The 15,353-nt window shown below is 30.1% G+C and overlaps 3 protein-coding genes across 3 annotated transcripts; 2 read left to right on the top strand and 1 right to left on the bottom strand.

The window, feature by feature from the left end:
* Window positions 1-278: 278 nt before the first annotated feature.
* Window positions 279-2,492, bottom strand: LOC108478127 (homeobox protein knotted-1-like 1). The gene is made up of 4 exons (XM_017780550.2): window positions 2,202-2,492; window positions 1,663-1,797; window positions 875-1,015; window positions 279-758 (listed from the first exon to the last, which is right to left on the bottom strand). The coding sequence occupies exons 1-4, from the start codon at window positions 2,346-2,348 to the stop codon at window positions 720-722; spliced, it is 462 nt and encodes a 153-aa protein (XP_017636039.1). The 5' UTR covers window positions 2,349-2,492; the 3' UTR covers window positions 279-719.
* Window positions 2,493-7,000: 4,508 nt separating this feature from the next.
* LOC108478807 (uncharacterized) lies at window positions 7,001-7,678 on the top strand. Its single transcript, XM_017781264.2, has 2 exons — window positions 7,001-7,141; window positions 7,280-7,678. Exon 2 carries the CDS (start codon window positions 7,282-7,284, stop codon window positions 7,552-7,554), a length of 273 nt encoding a protein of 90 aa, XP_017636753.1. The 5' UTR covers window positions 7,001-7,141; window positions 7,280-7,281; the 3' UTR covers window positions 7,555-7,678.
* Window positions 7,679-8,520: 842 nt separating this feature from the next.
* LOC108478385 (potassium transporter 6-like) lies at window positions 8,521-14,147 on the top strand. Its single transcript, XM_017780844.2, has 8 exons — window positions 8,521-10,502; window positions 11,181-11,406; window positions 11,484-11,726; window positions 11,810-11,857; window positions 11,936-11,986; window positions 12,055-12,368; window positions 12,447-12,585; window positions 12,669-14,147. The coding sequence occupies exons 1-8, from the start codon at window positions 10,458-10,460 to the stop codon at window positions 13,976-13,978; spliced, it is 2,376 nt and encodes a 791-aa protein (XP_017636333.1). The 5' UTR covers window positions 8,521-10,457; the 3' UTR covers window positions 13,979-14,147.
* Window positions 14,148-15,353: the final 1,206 nt, after the last annotated feature.

Genomic DNA, 15,353 nt, shown 5'->3' with positions numbered 1-15,353 from the left:
TTATACCCTCATAAGTTTTAATGATACTATCTTTTTCTTAACACTAGGTCAAGTTGTTCTTGCAAGATATACATACGTACTTTAAAAATAATTTGTAAGTTAGATAGGAGCTGATACTAAAGTAGTTAGTACTGTATTGATGGACGCACCATTTTTTTATTGAAATTGTTGTGCATTGATATTGGTCTATTTCAATGTACCAATTCAAATTTATTAACAATCTTAAAAATATATATTTAATATATGTATATATAATTACTTAAAAATATCAAATTCATGATATTAAATTAATTTCATATATAAAATATTCATATGCAAACTAATACACAATATTACGATGAGATCAAAATCGGACAGAACATATCAATGTAACTGGTACGAAAGAAGGAACTAATTACATCGATTTATTGTTAAAATGATATGCACCAACCTTATCAACTAGAACCATTACTAGACTAGATATGAAGTGCTATAGATTGTAGTGGCACCGCCAGCACATCTATTTATATATACGCTTAACTATCTTCCAGTACAACATAACATATATCAAGGAAATAAGATGTCAAGCATCACATATATAAATAATAAGCTTAGGTTACAAAGTTTTGGATAATGATGTTAGAGAGGGATTGTTGAAGCAGGAGGGGTTTGGTTGGCTGCAATGGCTTCTTCAAGTTTAGTCATTTTTCAGGTACCCAATTGTCACAACTTTTGCACCATTAATCCACGTACTTTGAATTATTCCTTTCTGTTTCTTGCTGCACAAGTTTCAAATAAGATGATAAACTTTTGGTGATTTAATTTAATTTTTTTAACAATCATTAATTATCTTCCATATGGGTATTTTGTTTAAATTATTATGGTAACAACATACCAGAAAAACATCAGGTGAGAGGTGAGTAGGTCTAGCGAGGTCCCTGAGTTGAGAATGCATGCCATTGATGAAAGCTATTGTTTGCTGCTGAGGTTCTTCCATGGCTTCCTTTAGCTTGCTCAGTGCCGAGCAATATCCTTCCTGTATGCATGTCATGTCAACGTAAAACAGTTACAAAAGATATCTTAGTGTCAAAAAAAAAAAAAAAACTAAATTAATTTCATAGCTTAAAATTTATGGCAAACTACTTAAGAATAGAAATTTAAGATACTATTATCATTCATATAGCAAATATTCTTCAAGTTAGGGTTCTTAAATATATATATATATGCTAAATTAGCAATGGTTATACCAATAATAACTAAATTGATATAAAGATTAAATATTATATCCTTTATGTAGCTAGGGTACGTAGCATTTTTTTAGACAAATTATGATATTAAACTAATCAAATATCAATTTGTAAGTGATTGTATAAATTAATCGAATTATGTTTTGTACTTATATATTAAAATTCAAACTTTAAAATTTACTTAACTCTAATTTTTTTATAAAAATATTATTACAATAATTAAAAAGAAATGGATTCAAATGTAATTTTAATCGAATTTAAAAGTTGGAAATAATTATGGGTTGAAGTTGACATAGTATAAAAAAAATCTTTTACCACCACTTAAAAAAATAAAAACTTAAACAAAAGGCTTGAAAACCTATATCAAAATCAGTCCTTTTTCTTGTAATCAATATATTTAGGTGACCAAGCAAACCTATAATATGTATATATGTACCATAAAGAGGTCTAACTCTGATTGATTCAGCTGCATGCTGCTACAACATGGATTAATCTTAGTACTAATACTATGCTCAGCTTTCCTTTGGTTGCTCTTGCTATTATTTCTGCCTCTATCTCCAATGCCTCCAACCTGACCAAATCAATAAAAAATTACTCAACTTGCCGACTTCTATATATAGATAAACAATATACATATTCCACTTTATAATAATAATGTATATTAAAGCATACCCTAAAAATATGCACTACTCTTTCAAATATATGACTTTCACATTTATCTGCCCTTAAAGTTAACACTATTACTATTGCTGTTACAACAACAAAGACGTGAGTGTGAAAGTGACTGCGATTTAAGGGTTGGAGAACTGGGTACTATCATTACTTAAGCATGTGTAAAGTTTTGAAACCCCAGATCCCAATTTTATCATAAAAATTAATAATGAGTACTTAGGATATCCTACAACAAGCAATGCAAAAATTGGCTATATCTATAGTTTAAAGCCATTAAAGGGTTGTGAGAGAGATCAAAAGAACCTTTAAGCAATTGAGGTGATTCTCAACGAGCCTCTCATACAAAGGATGGCTTGAAATCCTGATCTTGAGAAGCTCATCATCATCTTCTTCTTCCTTGTGATGATGATGATGATTTACTCCAACATTATTGTTCTTATTAGCCTCCATTTTTCCACTTTCTTTTGCAGAGCCTACAACAACTAAATAGTTTTGCCATATTTGTAAACCAAAAAAAGTGAAGTGAAGTGAGAGAGAGAGAGAAGGTCACTGTAGGTACTATTTGGTAACAAAGATAGTCCCCATTTTTGGAATGACCCATGCATGCCTATATGCTGATAATAATAATAATAATAATAAATCAAAGGGTGTTATCACTTATCAGTCAGATATATTTTACACAGAAACACACTCATTGAAAAAGTAGGTTTTCACTTTCCCTTTCGCCTGCACAAACGAAAGGAACATTTCAAAGTTGAGCTTTCTCGAGTAATGGGAAAACCTAATCGTACACTTTTTTTTTTAATTACTTAACTATTGTTTTTTTTCTTTTACATTTTTCAATTATAAAAAATTTTAAAATAATTTTAAAATTTTTTTATCACCAACCATTTGGTAACTTACGGAAAATGTATATGTACATAATAATAATTTTAACTTTAAAGAGAAAGTCAAAATTTATTTTAGGAGAGTCGAGATTAAATCATATATTTTTATAATAAGTAAAATATAATTTTATTCTATTGAATCATATCTTTATAGTTTTTAAAAGAATTAAATTAAAATTTTAATATTTTGGAAAGTAAATTACAATTTTATTTTATATGTAAAATTTTATGAATTTTGAGGGACTAAAAGCAATAAATTTCTAGTTGAAGGGACAAGGTCTTGCCAACTCCTTCTCTTTGCCTTTATTTAATCTTAATATTTATACATTGTGTCAATTTAGTCTTGATTTAGAAAAAATTAACCCTCAAAGTTTATACACCGTATAATTTGATTTTCTTTTTCAATTTCAATTTTCTTTATGACCTTATCAATTAAAAATTTTTCCAAAAAAAATTCAATCAACTAAATTTCATCGAAAATATATAAAAATAAAACACCCAAAAATTCAATATCATAATTTCTATTTTTCTCATTATTTCAAAATTAACATTCAATATCACAAATAAAAATAAAATTACATAAAAAAGAGAAACTAAATTACACAATGTATAAATGTTGAAAATTTATTTTATAAAATCAAAACTAAATTAACATAATATATAAATATTAACAGTTAAAATTATGATTAATTCAATTTTAAAAACTTTCGAGCTATCCTTTCGTCAGTTATCCTTCTAAATAAAAATAAAATTTATTTTTCTTTTCTTAATCCTGTAGAGCTACACTGTCTTTATTTGACATTTCCACTGCTCAATTCTTTGCCCCTAACTTTTTCGTACCGAAAAACTCCAAATTCGATTACTGTTTATTAGGGTGCCCTTTCATCATCACCTCCTGGCTTGTTCCTACTCCAAAAAAAAACTGGTTCATTCACTATTCATTGACAATTCGATGTCTGCTACTGCAATACATATATATATTATTATTAAATAGAATGTTTATGATACAGACAAGTGGAGTGGACGAGTTTGAGATGAGCAAAATGTACTGTTTGATGAAGGGATAGTACTTGAATGGTTTTGGCAGGTTGCATAAATGGGGTCAATTGGTGTCCCATATCAGGGATACCTTTCTTTGAAAACCCTTTTCACATGTATAAGATCCACTCTTAAAATCCCCGAGGTATTTGTGATAAAAAAAAATTAATTATTATTATCAACTATGAATATTTTAATTAAGACAAAGTACTTGGGTTATAATTTTTACTGATATTTTGAATGTGTGCTAACTTATCGATTCAAATGTAATAATATATCCTAGAAATCGGATTAATTTAAATCGTGCAATCAAATCTCTCGTATTAAAGAGATTGATTGGATTGAATTAGCTTGAAGACATATATTGTATATCTTAATAATAGCTTAAAGTAATGTATATTGTATAGGCTTTTTTAGCTACTATTTTGTTGGAGAGAGTGATTGTATTTGATGTAAGTATATTAGTAAGATAAAAAAGATATTTATACCTAACCCTTGTATAGGTTACGTATCAAGAATTTTAGCATTTGCTTATTCATCTAAGCTTTAAAGTGGAAAATTTAGAGGGGAATGATGATGTAAATCTTTAGCTGCAAAAGTTATAGGTTGTTAAACCGGTTTGTGATATAATTTAAATCATTTGTTGTATAATTTAAAATAGTGAATTATCTTTTTTAATAAAATTTTGCATAGGTAGAAAAATCGAAATACATAAACTTCTCTATATGTATATTTTGATCTATCATAATCCCACAAATAGTTGACATTGCTTATAGCCAATGTCGGAGCCTAGTAGAGGATGAGAGGGGCCATGGCCTTCTAAGATTTAAATTTTTTACAATTTAGTCATTTGTAGATATACTATAACCCTCTCAAAAATATAAGTAGGTCCCTCCAATAATTTTATTACATTAAAAATAATTATTCTTGATAAAAACAAAGGGATTGTTATGTTGGATTGATTATATGTTTAAATCGATTGTTATCGTAGAACACTGATTCTTCTTCTTTTGAATCAATAATTTATATGTTTAAATCGATGATTACGTAACACGTCTAATTTTAGCTTGACCTCCAAAATTAACATCCTAGCTTTGCTACTGCTAAGTATTTCTTGCAGTTATTGAAATTTTTATACAAATAAATTTTAAAATCTTTTAAACTCAATTCGCATGTTCTAATAGTTGTATTTTTCTTAATTAAATTAATTGGATTCCTTAAAATTTAAGCAAATCAACCAATCAAACTATAAATGCCACTAAAATTGATAAAGTGTATATATATATATATATATATATATATATATATATGTGAATGGATCCATGAGGATGTGATAATAGTAAGACCTACCTGTTTTGAAAAACTTATTAGTTTAAATTATGCATATTTAGAGAATTGAGGAAAAACAAATGACAGTTGTAAAGCTGTCCCAAATGTTTTCAGAAATTTTAGTTTTATTTATCATTTTTCAATATATATCAAACAAACACTGTTCTCATCCAATCCTGATATTTAGCCGGATTTAAAATTATATTTTATGATAATTACTAAAATCCATAATATTTTAATTAAATATTTTTATGTATATAGCTTTTCGTTTTTATTAATTACTATTGAATTTATAAATGGGATAAATCTTAAAATTATACATGGATATTGATTTAATGTGTAATTGTACACATAAACTTTAATTTGGTGCGATTATACACATGAAACTCTAATTATGGTTCAAATGTATACTTGAAATTTTAATTTTGATTTAATCATACATATTTAAAGAAATAAATATGTCAATTCATTTTATATTAGATAAATAAAATTATTTATATATGTAATATATAAATATAAAATGATGTTATATCAATAATTGTGCTAATAATTTACAAAAATTGGATCAAATCAAAATTTATATATACAATTACACATTAAACCATAGTTCATGTATAATTTTAAGATTTATCTCTTTATAAATTGACGACTTAAAAATCTAGTGTAACTAAAATTGTTTATTGAGAAAAATTCATCCCGATGTAGGTAAAAAATTTATATAGTAAAATTATACACAAAAGTGATATAAAAATCAACCAAGCTTTGTTCAAAATGGTAAAATTCAAATATTAAATATCATGATTTCAAAATTATTTAATTAATTAAAATCAAAATAAATTTGAAGAAAAATGTTAATATTTATAGTTTTGTACAACTAAAAAAGTATAAAGCTTAGTTTTTGACACTAAAGTTATAAAAATCAGTAAATAATAAAGTAAAAAAAGTAATAATTAACTATTATCAATTTATTATATAGCTTATGGTTTTGGGTTTATTTATAGTTTTGGATAATCTATGTACATAAATTTTGATTCGTGTAATTATACATATAAAATTTAAATTGTGACTTATATGTATATAGGAAATTTTAATTTTAATACAATTGTACATATTTAAAGAAGCGAATACATATATTTATTTTCATATTGGATTAATATAATTGTTTGTATGCTAATATATCAATGTAAAAGGATGGTAATTTGATAATATTGTTAGTGATTTGTGAAAATTTAGTCAAATTTAAATTTCATGTATAAAATCACACAAAATTAAAATTCATGTATGACATTACATATTGTATCAAAGTTCATGTATAGTTTTGATATTTATCCCTTTCAAATATAATATTGGTACAATTTTTTCGTTAATTTTAATGTGAAAGTACCTATCAAGTCCCTTTATTATAGGGACTAAATCAAATTAGTTCTTCTACTAATAAATACATCAATTTAATTCTTTGTATTGTTAAAAAGAATATAATAATATCAAATTGTAACAAAGTTAACATTTATAGTTAAAAATGACATAAAAATATTATTTTCATTTGCGTTCTACACTAAATAAAAGATTTCATTCACAAAATTATAAAGAATTCAAAATATTAACTTTGCTAACAATAAATGACATTTTTAAAAAATAGTAAATGTAAGCTCTATTAAAATTAAATTTATTTAATTCTTTTAAATAGTGTGGGCTAAATTATAAAATTGGACCTAAATATTATTATCCCCAAAAATTATAAAATTGGACCTAAATATTATTATCCCAAAAAATTATAAAATTGGACCAACCCATTATTTGTATAAGGCCCAAAAATTGAAATGACCCAAACGAAAAGTACTAACATAGCCTAAAAGGAATAAAAAAAAATAAAACAAAGAACCCAGTCCCTAAAAACTGAAATCTATCAGGCCGAAAGTCTCTCTCCTGCTACTGCCGCCTCTCGTTGCTGCCGGCTGAAGCTTCCGCCGCCCGTCGTCGAGTACTGAGGTGAGGCTGTTTGTTTTTAGCTGCTGGCTGCTGCTACATTTTTACTTTGTTAGCTTTGCTATTGCCATTTATTCACTGTCTGCACGAAAAGTGTTCGATGAAATGTCTACATGAATTTCTTTCTCCCAATTTTGTCAGAAATGACTAAGGGGTTGATATGGGCAACAGCAGAAGACTTAGCGAGAAACCGAGGAAAAGTAATTTCGTTGTACCGACAAATACTTCGGAGCCTTAACTCTCCGAAACTGGAACTCAATTTAGCAGCAAGGTTGGCGAAGAAAGCAGAGGCACGCACCATTTTTATGTTGGGTTCTGAAGAGCGTTCGCTTCACAACATTGAAGACCTCATCGATGCTGCTGAATACTCTCTTTCTCTTTTGAAACAAGGCAAAATCCCCAAACATATTCAATAAATCTTCAACTATGTATTGCCACAGTTTCTTGCCTTTTCATTTTTGTATGTATATTTTGCATTTGTTTGACTTATATGGATAATAAAATCTGATTCAAATATCAACTTTAATTTTATAAATGAAATTTTGATTCGATTCAATTTTTATAAGTCACCACTAATATTATCGAATTGGCATAATTTTATGTTGATTTTTACATACACTAACAATTATATTTAATCCAATATGAAAATAATTGTAGGCATTCATTTTTTTAAATATGTACAATTAAATCAAAATCAAATTTTACACACATATATATATATATATATATATATATATAGGGGTGAAGCCAAAACAAATAAATTTTTGGGGATGAGGTAAAATACAATTTCACCATTATATTAACACATATTTTTGTAATTTTAGGATTAAATCGAAACTTTTATCAGTTTGGGAATGATTAAAACTTAAAATTTTATAAAACTTTAAGGGTTGGATGCATAATTTTCTATTTTAAGAGAGTAACCTTTTCTTGTCCCCCTCCCTTCCCTTGTATTATACAAACTATAATTTGTAGTTATAATAAATTGAAGTTTTGTATCAAATTACATGCAATCTGCGACTTCATATTAAAGGCATAGCCTACAAAAGAAATCTGCACTACTCTACTACTCCTTAATTCAAGTGGAAATTGAAACAAAAAACTATTTTCTTTCAACTCCCTTGAAATTCCTTCATTTTCTTTCCCTTCTAGAAAACATAGTTTCATCAAATATGGAAGCTGAATACAAGACAAAGATTTGAGAGTAGATGATTCTAAATTCAAATACCCAATGCTAATCCAAGCTTCCATGAAATTTGTTTTAGGGGTTCCTATGCCCACTTTGTCTTCACCATTTGGAGGTGGAATTAAAATGAGGTGTTAAATAAAATGTGTTTCTCAATCCCCATTTAAAGTGATTGAGATCAATCCAATAGGAGGGACGAAAATGAAAACTCAAAATGGCTGCTTGTATGAAGCATAAAGTTAACCCTGTCCTTTAAAAGAAAACACCCATCTTCTCCTTTTTTCATGCTTTACCAATAAAACCGAGTCGTCAAGACCAATGACCCTGCCCCTCGTCCAACAACATGCACATTTCCCCCCACTAATAACCAAACCCAACCTTTCATAACCCTAAACCTAACCAACATCTGGGAATTAAAAGGGAAATGATGAAGAGGATCATGGTGATTGTCCATTGATTATCGATTTCAAAGGTAAATAAAAAACACCACCTTTCCATGCTCATTTCTTGTTTGATTTTATGTAGTAATTATTTTGTTAGTTAATTTTGACGAGTTAAACTTGAATTAGGTTTAAATATTAAAATTTTAAATTCAAAATAAATATTTTAGTATCAATTTTCATAGGATTAAATCATAAAGGATTATGTGAATTACTAAGTAAATTAGCAATTGCAGATCATGAATTATTTATTAATCAAATTTTATTAAACCTCTACTATCCATCCAATCTTCTAATTGATCAAACCTTGTACCAATTAGATCTAATGTTATTATATAATATACACGTGAGGAATACCTTAGCATTTATAGTTTTTCACAATTAAAAAAAAAAAAGAAAAAGAAGAAGCATGTTTTTGATCGCTTTTTTTTTGGTGAAAAAAATATTTTTTTGGGTGAAAAAAATATATATAATAAAGTTAAATTACAAGGAATACTCTGAGAGGTGCAATGCTCCTCTCTTTATTAGACTTAAGAAAATCTAACACATCATTTGGGAGAGACTTAAACAGGCGTAAAACCTCATCTCTTTCAAAAGCCAATTTAGCAAGATAGTCTGCGCATTTATTATCTTCCCTGAGAATGTGTCGTAGAATCCATTGGCTTTCTTGAGACAAAATCCAGTGTATTCTCCTGATCAGAGCAGAGGTTGAGCTCTTCGGAACATTTACATGAATAGCTTTGATTACCTCCAAACTATCAGAATGAATAATCACGTTATTATGACCTCTGCGTCGGATGAGCTTTAAGCCATCTAGAATTCCTCATAGTTTTACGTTGGATGAGCTTTTTAAAAAGTTACAAAATGACTATTAAATTATTCGAAAGTTTTTATTTAAGTCATTAAACTATTAAAATTGTTGTTGTATAGTCTTTTCTATTCACATTGTCTGCACCAATCAAAAACATTTCTTTTCCTTTTTTTTATAATTCAATTTTTTTTATGAAAACATATGTAAACATCACGAATTTGTGAATCAAAATCCATACAGCTTTTTTCTTCAATCTCCTCTATTGGTTGTCAAATAGATTTTGATCTATGATATGTTATTTTACTCGTCGATGTATTGATCTATCGTTGAATTGTTGCTTGGAGTTCACTAGTCGAAATTAAAAAAAAAAACGAATCAGCATAAAAACTTAAATAAAAATTTTTAAATAGTTCGTTAACTTAAATGAAAAATTTTGAATAGTTTAATAACTATGTTGTAACTTGTTAAAATTAAACTATTAAAACGTAAAATTTACTAATATTATAGTGACATTGGGTATAGTTTACCCAAAGATTAAAGAAATGCAAAAATCATCTAATGATATAAATCATTACATGTAAAGCTGTTTTCATGGTCTGCATGTGAAAACGTGATCACTCCATTTCTTGTTCTTGTTCTGTTCCTTTATATATATATATAAATGAAATAGAATCTCAGGCGTCACTGTCAGTTCGGCATTCAAATATCCATACAAAAAACAGCAAATTGTCTTGAAACCCGCCGACCTTTCACTTTGTTTATGTCAACCAAACTACATAGACTCGACCGCTCCTTAATTCCCAATCTTGTCTTTAAGCTCCTTTTTTTTTTTCCCAATGAAAGCTTTTCGGTTATCTGTAACTTAGCCACTGTTATCTGTTAATGGATTCTCCATTGAGACATGGAACCTACTGTTATCCCTTCAAGGTTTGTTTTTCCAAACACAGATACTTTAACCTGTTTTCTTCTTCTTCTTCTTTTCCTTTCTGCATGTTTTGTTTCAGTTTTTGCTTTGTTTTTATCATAATCCAAATGCAGTTTCTAGTGTTAATCAATAACCCATTTTAGTATTATTTTATTTGATTCCATATTTGATTCATTAAAGTGATGGCATCTTATAAAAAATCTGATATATGTTGTATTAGTTTCAGTTGAATCATCTGCAGTACCTTAGGATAAGTGCTTGATTATCTCTCGAGGAAATTCAGTGAGTGGATCTAGTTAAAATTTTAAAAAAATATTGGGATCTAGTTAAAAATTTCAAATTTTTTGTGAGATTGAGAATTTTGAAATTACGAGGCAGAATGAGATTTTTCAAGAATTAGGGAGCCAAATTGGGGGGTGCCAAGGCTCCTTGCCCACTCTAACTTTACGCTTCTGGAGGGGATATTCGAATTGTGTGTGAATTTGTGATGGAGATTCATAACAGTTGATGTTTTATGATGTTAAGAAGTGTCTTCGATTTTTGTTGTTGTTATTTTGTTCTTACTGAACTTGGTTGTTTTTTATGAAAAATTGTTTGGATAGTTTGTTGCCTGTCAGAGGTGCTTGTTACAGTGTCTATACCGATTTGATTATGTGTTTGATTCGTTTAATGATGTATAGAAGGAAACCTGGATGCATACAATCCTTCTGTCATTCCAAAGCATCGGAGTAGTTTACGGTCGATTGAGTACTGCTCCTTTATACGTCTTCGGTTCGATCCCTCAAAACGACTTCAAATCTGATGAGAGTGCGTACGAATACTTCTCGTTTATCTTCTGGACGTTAACGGTCCTTTCGTTAGTGAAGTATACCTTCATAGTACTCAAAGCCGACAATGACGGAGAAGGTACGTACCGATGATCTTTCGGCAACTTATAAACCAATCACAAAACCGAATTTCACCTTCGAATGATATCTTTGCAGGTGGTACTTTTGCTTTGTACTCACTATTGTGTAAGCATGCAAAAGTCGGTCTACTCCCTAACGATAAAACTTCCGATGATGTTACAAATAGCGAGACTGGAAGTCCTTCCCGAACCAAAGCCGAATCAAGAGCACGAAGGGCTATCGCAAAACATAAGAGTAGTCATTACTTGATGTTGTTCTTAGCATTGTTCGGTTCTTGCATGATAATATGCGATGCGGTCCTTACTCCGGCTATTTCGGGTTTGATTGTCTCCTTTCAATGTCACATTGTAGTTTAATACCTTCTTGTGTTTATGTTTCGTTTTTTTGTTTTCTTTCGGCAGTTTTATCGGCTGCATCGGGTCTTCGACGATCGTTAACGGATATCAAATGTAAGAACTAAGTAATAGGAACATACAAGTTAATGTTTTTCAACCACTGATAATAAACTTTTTATGTTGTTTCTGCAGATTCGTCATCCCGTGAAACAGAGGATTCGATATTGAAAGATCTAAGGAAATGTAAGTTTTTACGAAACTCGATGTTTTTGATATCGATGTATCGTGACTCAGCCTCTTATTTATTTCAGACGTACCTGTGCCTACTGCATGTGCCATATTGGTTTGCCTTTTCACTCTACAACAATACGGCAGCCATAGAATCGGGTCGATATTCGCTCCAGTAGTCATATTATGGCTTTTATTTATTACCGGAGTTGGTATATATAACATTTTTCACTACGATCCACATATCGTATTTGCAATCTCCCCGAAGTACATGTACAAGTTTTTCCAAAGTACAAGCTGGCGTAGTTGGAGATCATTGGGCAGTATTACTCTTTGTGTCGCAGGATCGGAAGCAATGTTTGCCGATATCGGTCATTTCTCGATGAAATCGATCAAGGTGCTCAATCTTAGTTCACATTCTAAGCCACTTCATTAAAAATGCAAGCTTTATATTAACTTTTCTTGGTTCCGGCAGATGACGTTCATATGCTTGATTTACCCGGTTCTTATTTTAAGTTATGCCGGTCAAGCCGCATTCATCTCCCACGCACTCTCCATAAAGGATTCATCCTTCGCTATAGATGATTATAACCATTTTTATAGATCCGTACCCGGTAAATTCACTCATTTACTTTCTATTCTACACTTCACATTAGCATTTTTATCACTAAACCGAAGATTGATTCGGCAATTGCAGATCATATTCACTACGTATTCACGATTTTATCTCTACTTGCATCGGCAATCGGAAGCCAAGCAACGATAACTGCATGTTTTTCGATCGTAAACCAATGCCTAGCGCTTGGTTGCTTCCCGAGAGTAAAAGTGATTCATACATCAGATAAGATACACGGCCAGGTCTATATCCCGGATCTTAACTGGATGATAATGATTCTTAGCCTCGGTATTACAATCGGTTTCCATGATATCGTGCGAATTGGAAATGCATCAGGCATGGCTATAGTCTCTGGCATGTTGGTAACAACTTGTTTAATGTCACTTGTGATTGCTCTATACTGGGAAAAGAGTCTGCTGCTGTCCACTTGCTTTTTGGTGTTTTTTGGGTCGATTGAAGCCGTTTATTTGTCATCGAACTTGTTGAATTTTCACAAAGGAGCATGGTATCTTGCTGTTCTTTTGGCACTAAGCTTGACTACCATGGTTGCATGGCATTATGGGACATTGAAGAAATACCAGTTTGATATAGAAAACAAGGTGTCTATGGAATGGCTTACGGATCCCAGCTCAGGTCTCACAGTTTCCAGGGTGCCCGGAATAGGCTTTGTTTACACCGACATAGTAACCGGAATCCCAGCTTTCTTCTCCCATTTCATCACGAATGTACCAGCTTTTCATCAAGTGCTGATTTTTGTGTCATTCAAGTCATTGCCGGAACCTTTTGTTTCACCAACTAAGCGTTACCTTATAGGCAGAGTTGGTAATAGAGATAATAAAATTTACCGATGCATCGTACGATACGGATACCACGATCACATCAGAGACTCAGATGATTTTGAGGAACAAATCATCCGCTCGATCGGAGAGTTCATTTCCTTGGAAGAACACGACGCCGAGTCTTTGATGTCAACCGAAGGAAAAATGATCATCGTAGGTAAACAACTCCCCGAAGGGGATGCTTTGATACCATTACACGATACAGGAGCCACAAGCTCGCCCTGTGCATCAACTCAAACGAACATAAACACAACCGAGGTTACTAAACTGAAAAGAAAGAGGAAAAAGGTACGATTCATGTTGCCGGCCAATAGCCCAAAAATGCGTTCGTCAGTGCGGGAAGAACTAAACGAACTGGTTGATGCGAGGGAAAGCGGGACAGCATATTTCTTGGGTCAATCACATATAGCGGTACGTAACGGCTCAAACTTTATCAAGCGATTCCTCATAATGGTATATGTTTTCTTCGATAAAAATTGCAGAGAACCTCATGTGGCATTGAACATCCCTCATGCAGCATTGGTGGAAGTTGGTATGGTCTATATAATATAATTTGTAAAGTTATTGAGTAGAAAAATATATACAATATCGTCTTCAAAATTCAAACCTGCGTATTCCCATTAGAGATCAGTACAATATGTCTTACCATTGCAACCAACAACTTGTTGGTAGCTTGGTTGTTTTCTTCGTGAATACCAAAATAAATTGTAGTTTTCAATAATTTTGGCTTAAGGATGTGCATTGTTCAATTAAAATTGAATTAATAAGTTAAATCGAATTAGTTCAATTAATCAATTTGTTATCGAAATTAATTATTGATCAATTTAATTGAAAAACAGTTAATTAGTCAAATTAATTTATTAATCAAAATTATATATAATATATACTCATTATATATTAATGGAAAGGACTCAATAAATTTTGATATAATTGCCCACAGTAGAATCTATATTATGAATTGAAATAAAATAAAATATAACAATTAACAAAAACACTTTGAACAACTTAGAGAATGTTTGTTATTATGTTTTTTAGTGTTTTCATTGTCATGTTGTTAACTTGTTTGAACTAAAATGAGACCAATTTCAGAAAATCAACTGATTTAGCTTGATTTGGTTAATTATTTAAAAAAAAAATTGGTTTGGTTCAATGAATCATTATGAGTTTTTTGATAAATTATATGAGCTTTTTGATAAATTAGGTAAAATACTAACAATCGGTAGAATTATCAAGATTTAAACCTAAACTTCGATCGAAATGGAGAACACCTTAAGCATCAATCAAACACAATGGATTCAAATATTAAGAGTTTTAAGATTCAATTAATAGCGAAATTCGTGGATTGAACACCTACGGCTACTCTAGTTTGAATTGTAGCTGAATTTTCAAAAAATTCAGTCATTTTGGTTTGGATGACAATACGGAACCCTTGGCCCAAAAAAGGTGAAATTATGTTTGTATCCCTTTAAGATTTACAAAAATGGTAAATTTTCATTTTGGGTCCCAATAAATTTAGAAACCCATTCTGTCTGCATTCTCCCTTGTCCTACTTTTACTCGAAAATTTTATGCCTATGAATATGATGACATCAATTAGTGAGGCTTCCACAAGAAAAAACACTTGATTCATAAAAAAACGAATACGAAGATTAATTTAGATATATGCAAAGATTCAAAGTTATTTAAATTCCATTTTATATCCATGCATATATATATACACAAAGATATGCAAAGAAAATAAAAAAATAAAATAGCTATGAAAATTGTATTATGAAAAGAAAAAAAAAACAGGGGATTAAGTCGTCTTCCCTATATTGTTTAAACACAGATTTATTAGCTTTAGATCCAACAAACCTAGTGACCAACAGAGATTGTTGTGTCGCTTAGCCCCAAAGGAGACCGAGAAATCTGTTGTCGGGAAATATATC

The sequence above is a fragment of the Gossypium arboreum genome, chromosome 12 (genome assembly GCF_025698485.1).
Source record: "Gossypium arboreum isolate Shixiya-1 chromosome 12, ASM2569848v2, whole genome shotgun sequence".
NCBI classification, from domain to species: Eukaryota; Viridiplantae; Streptophyta; class Magnoliopsida; order Malvales; family Malvaceae; genus Gossypium; species Gossypium arboreum.
The sequence above is the reverse complement of the archived record's forward strand: the minus strand, read 5'-3'. Positions and strand labels throughout refer to the sequence as shown.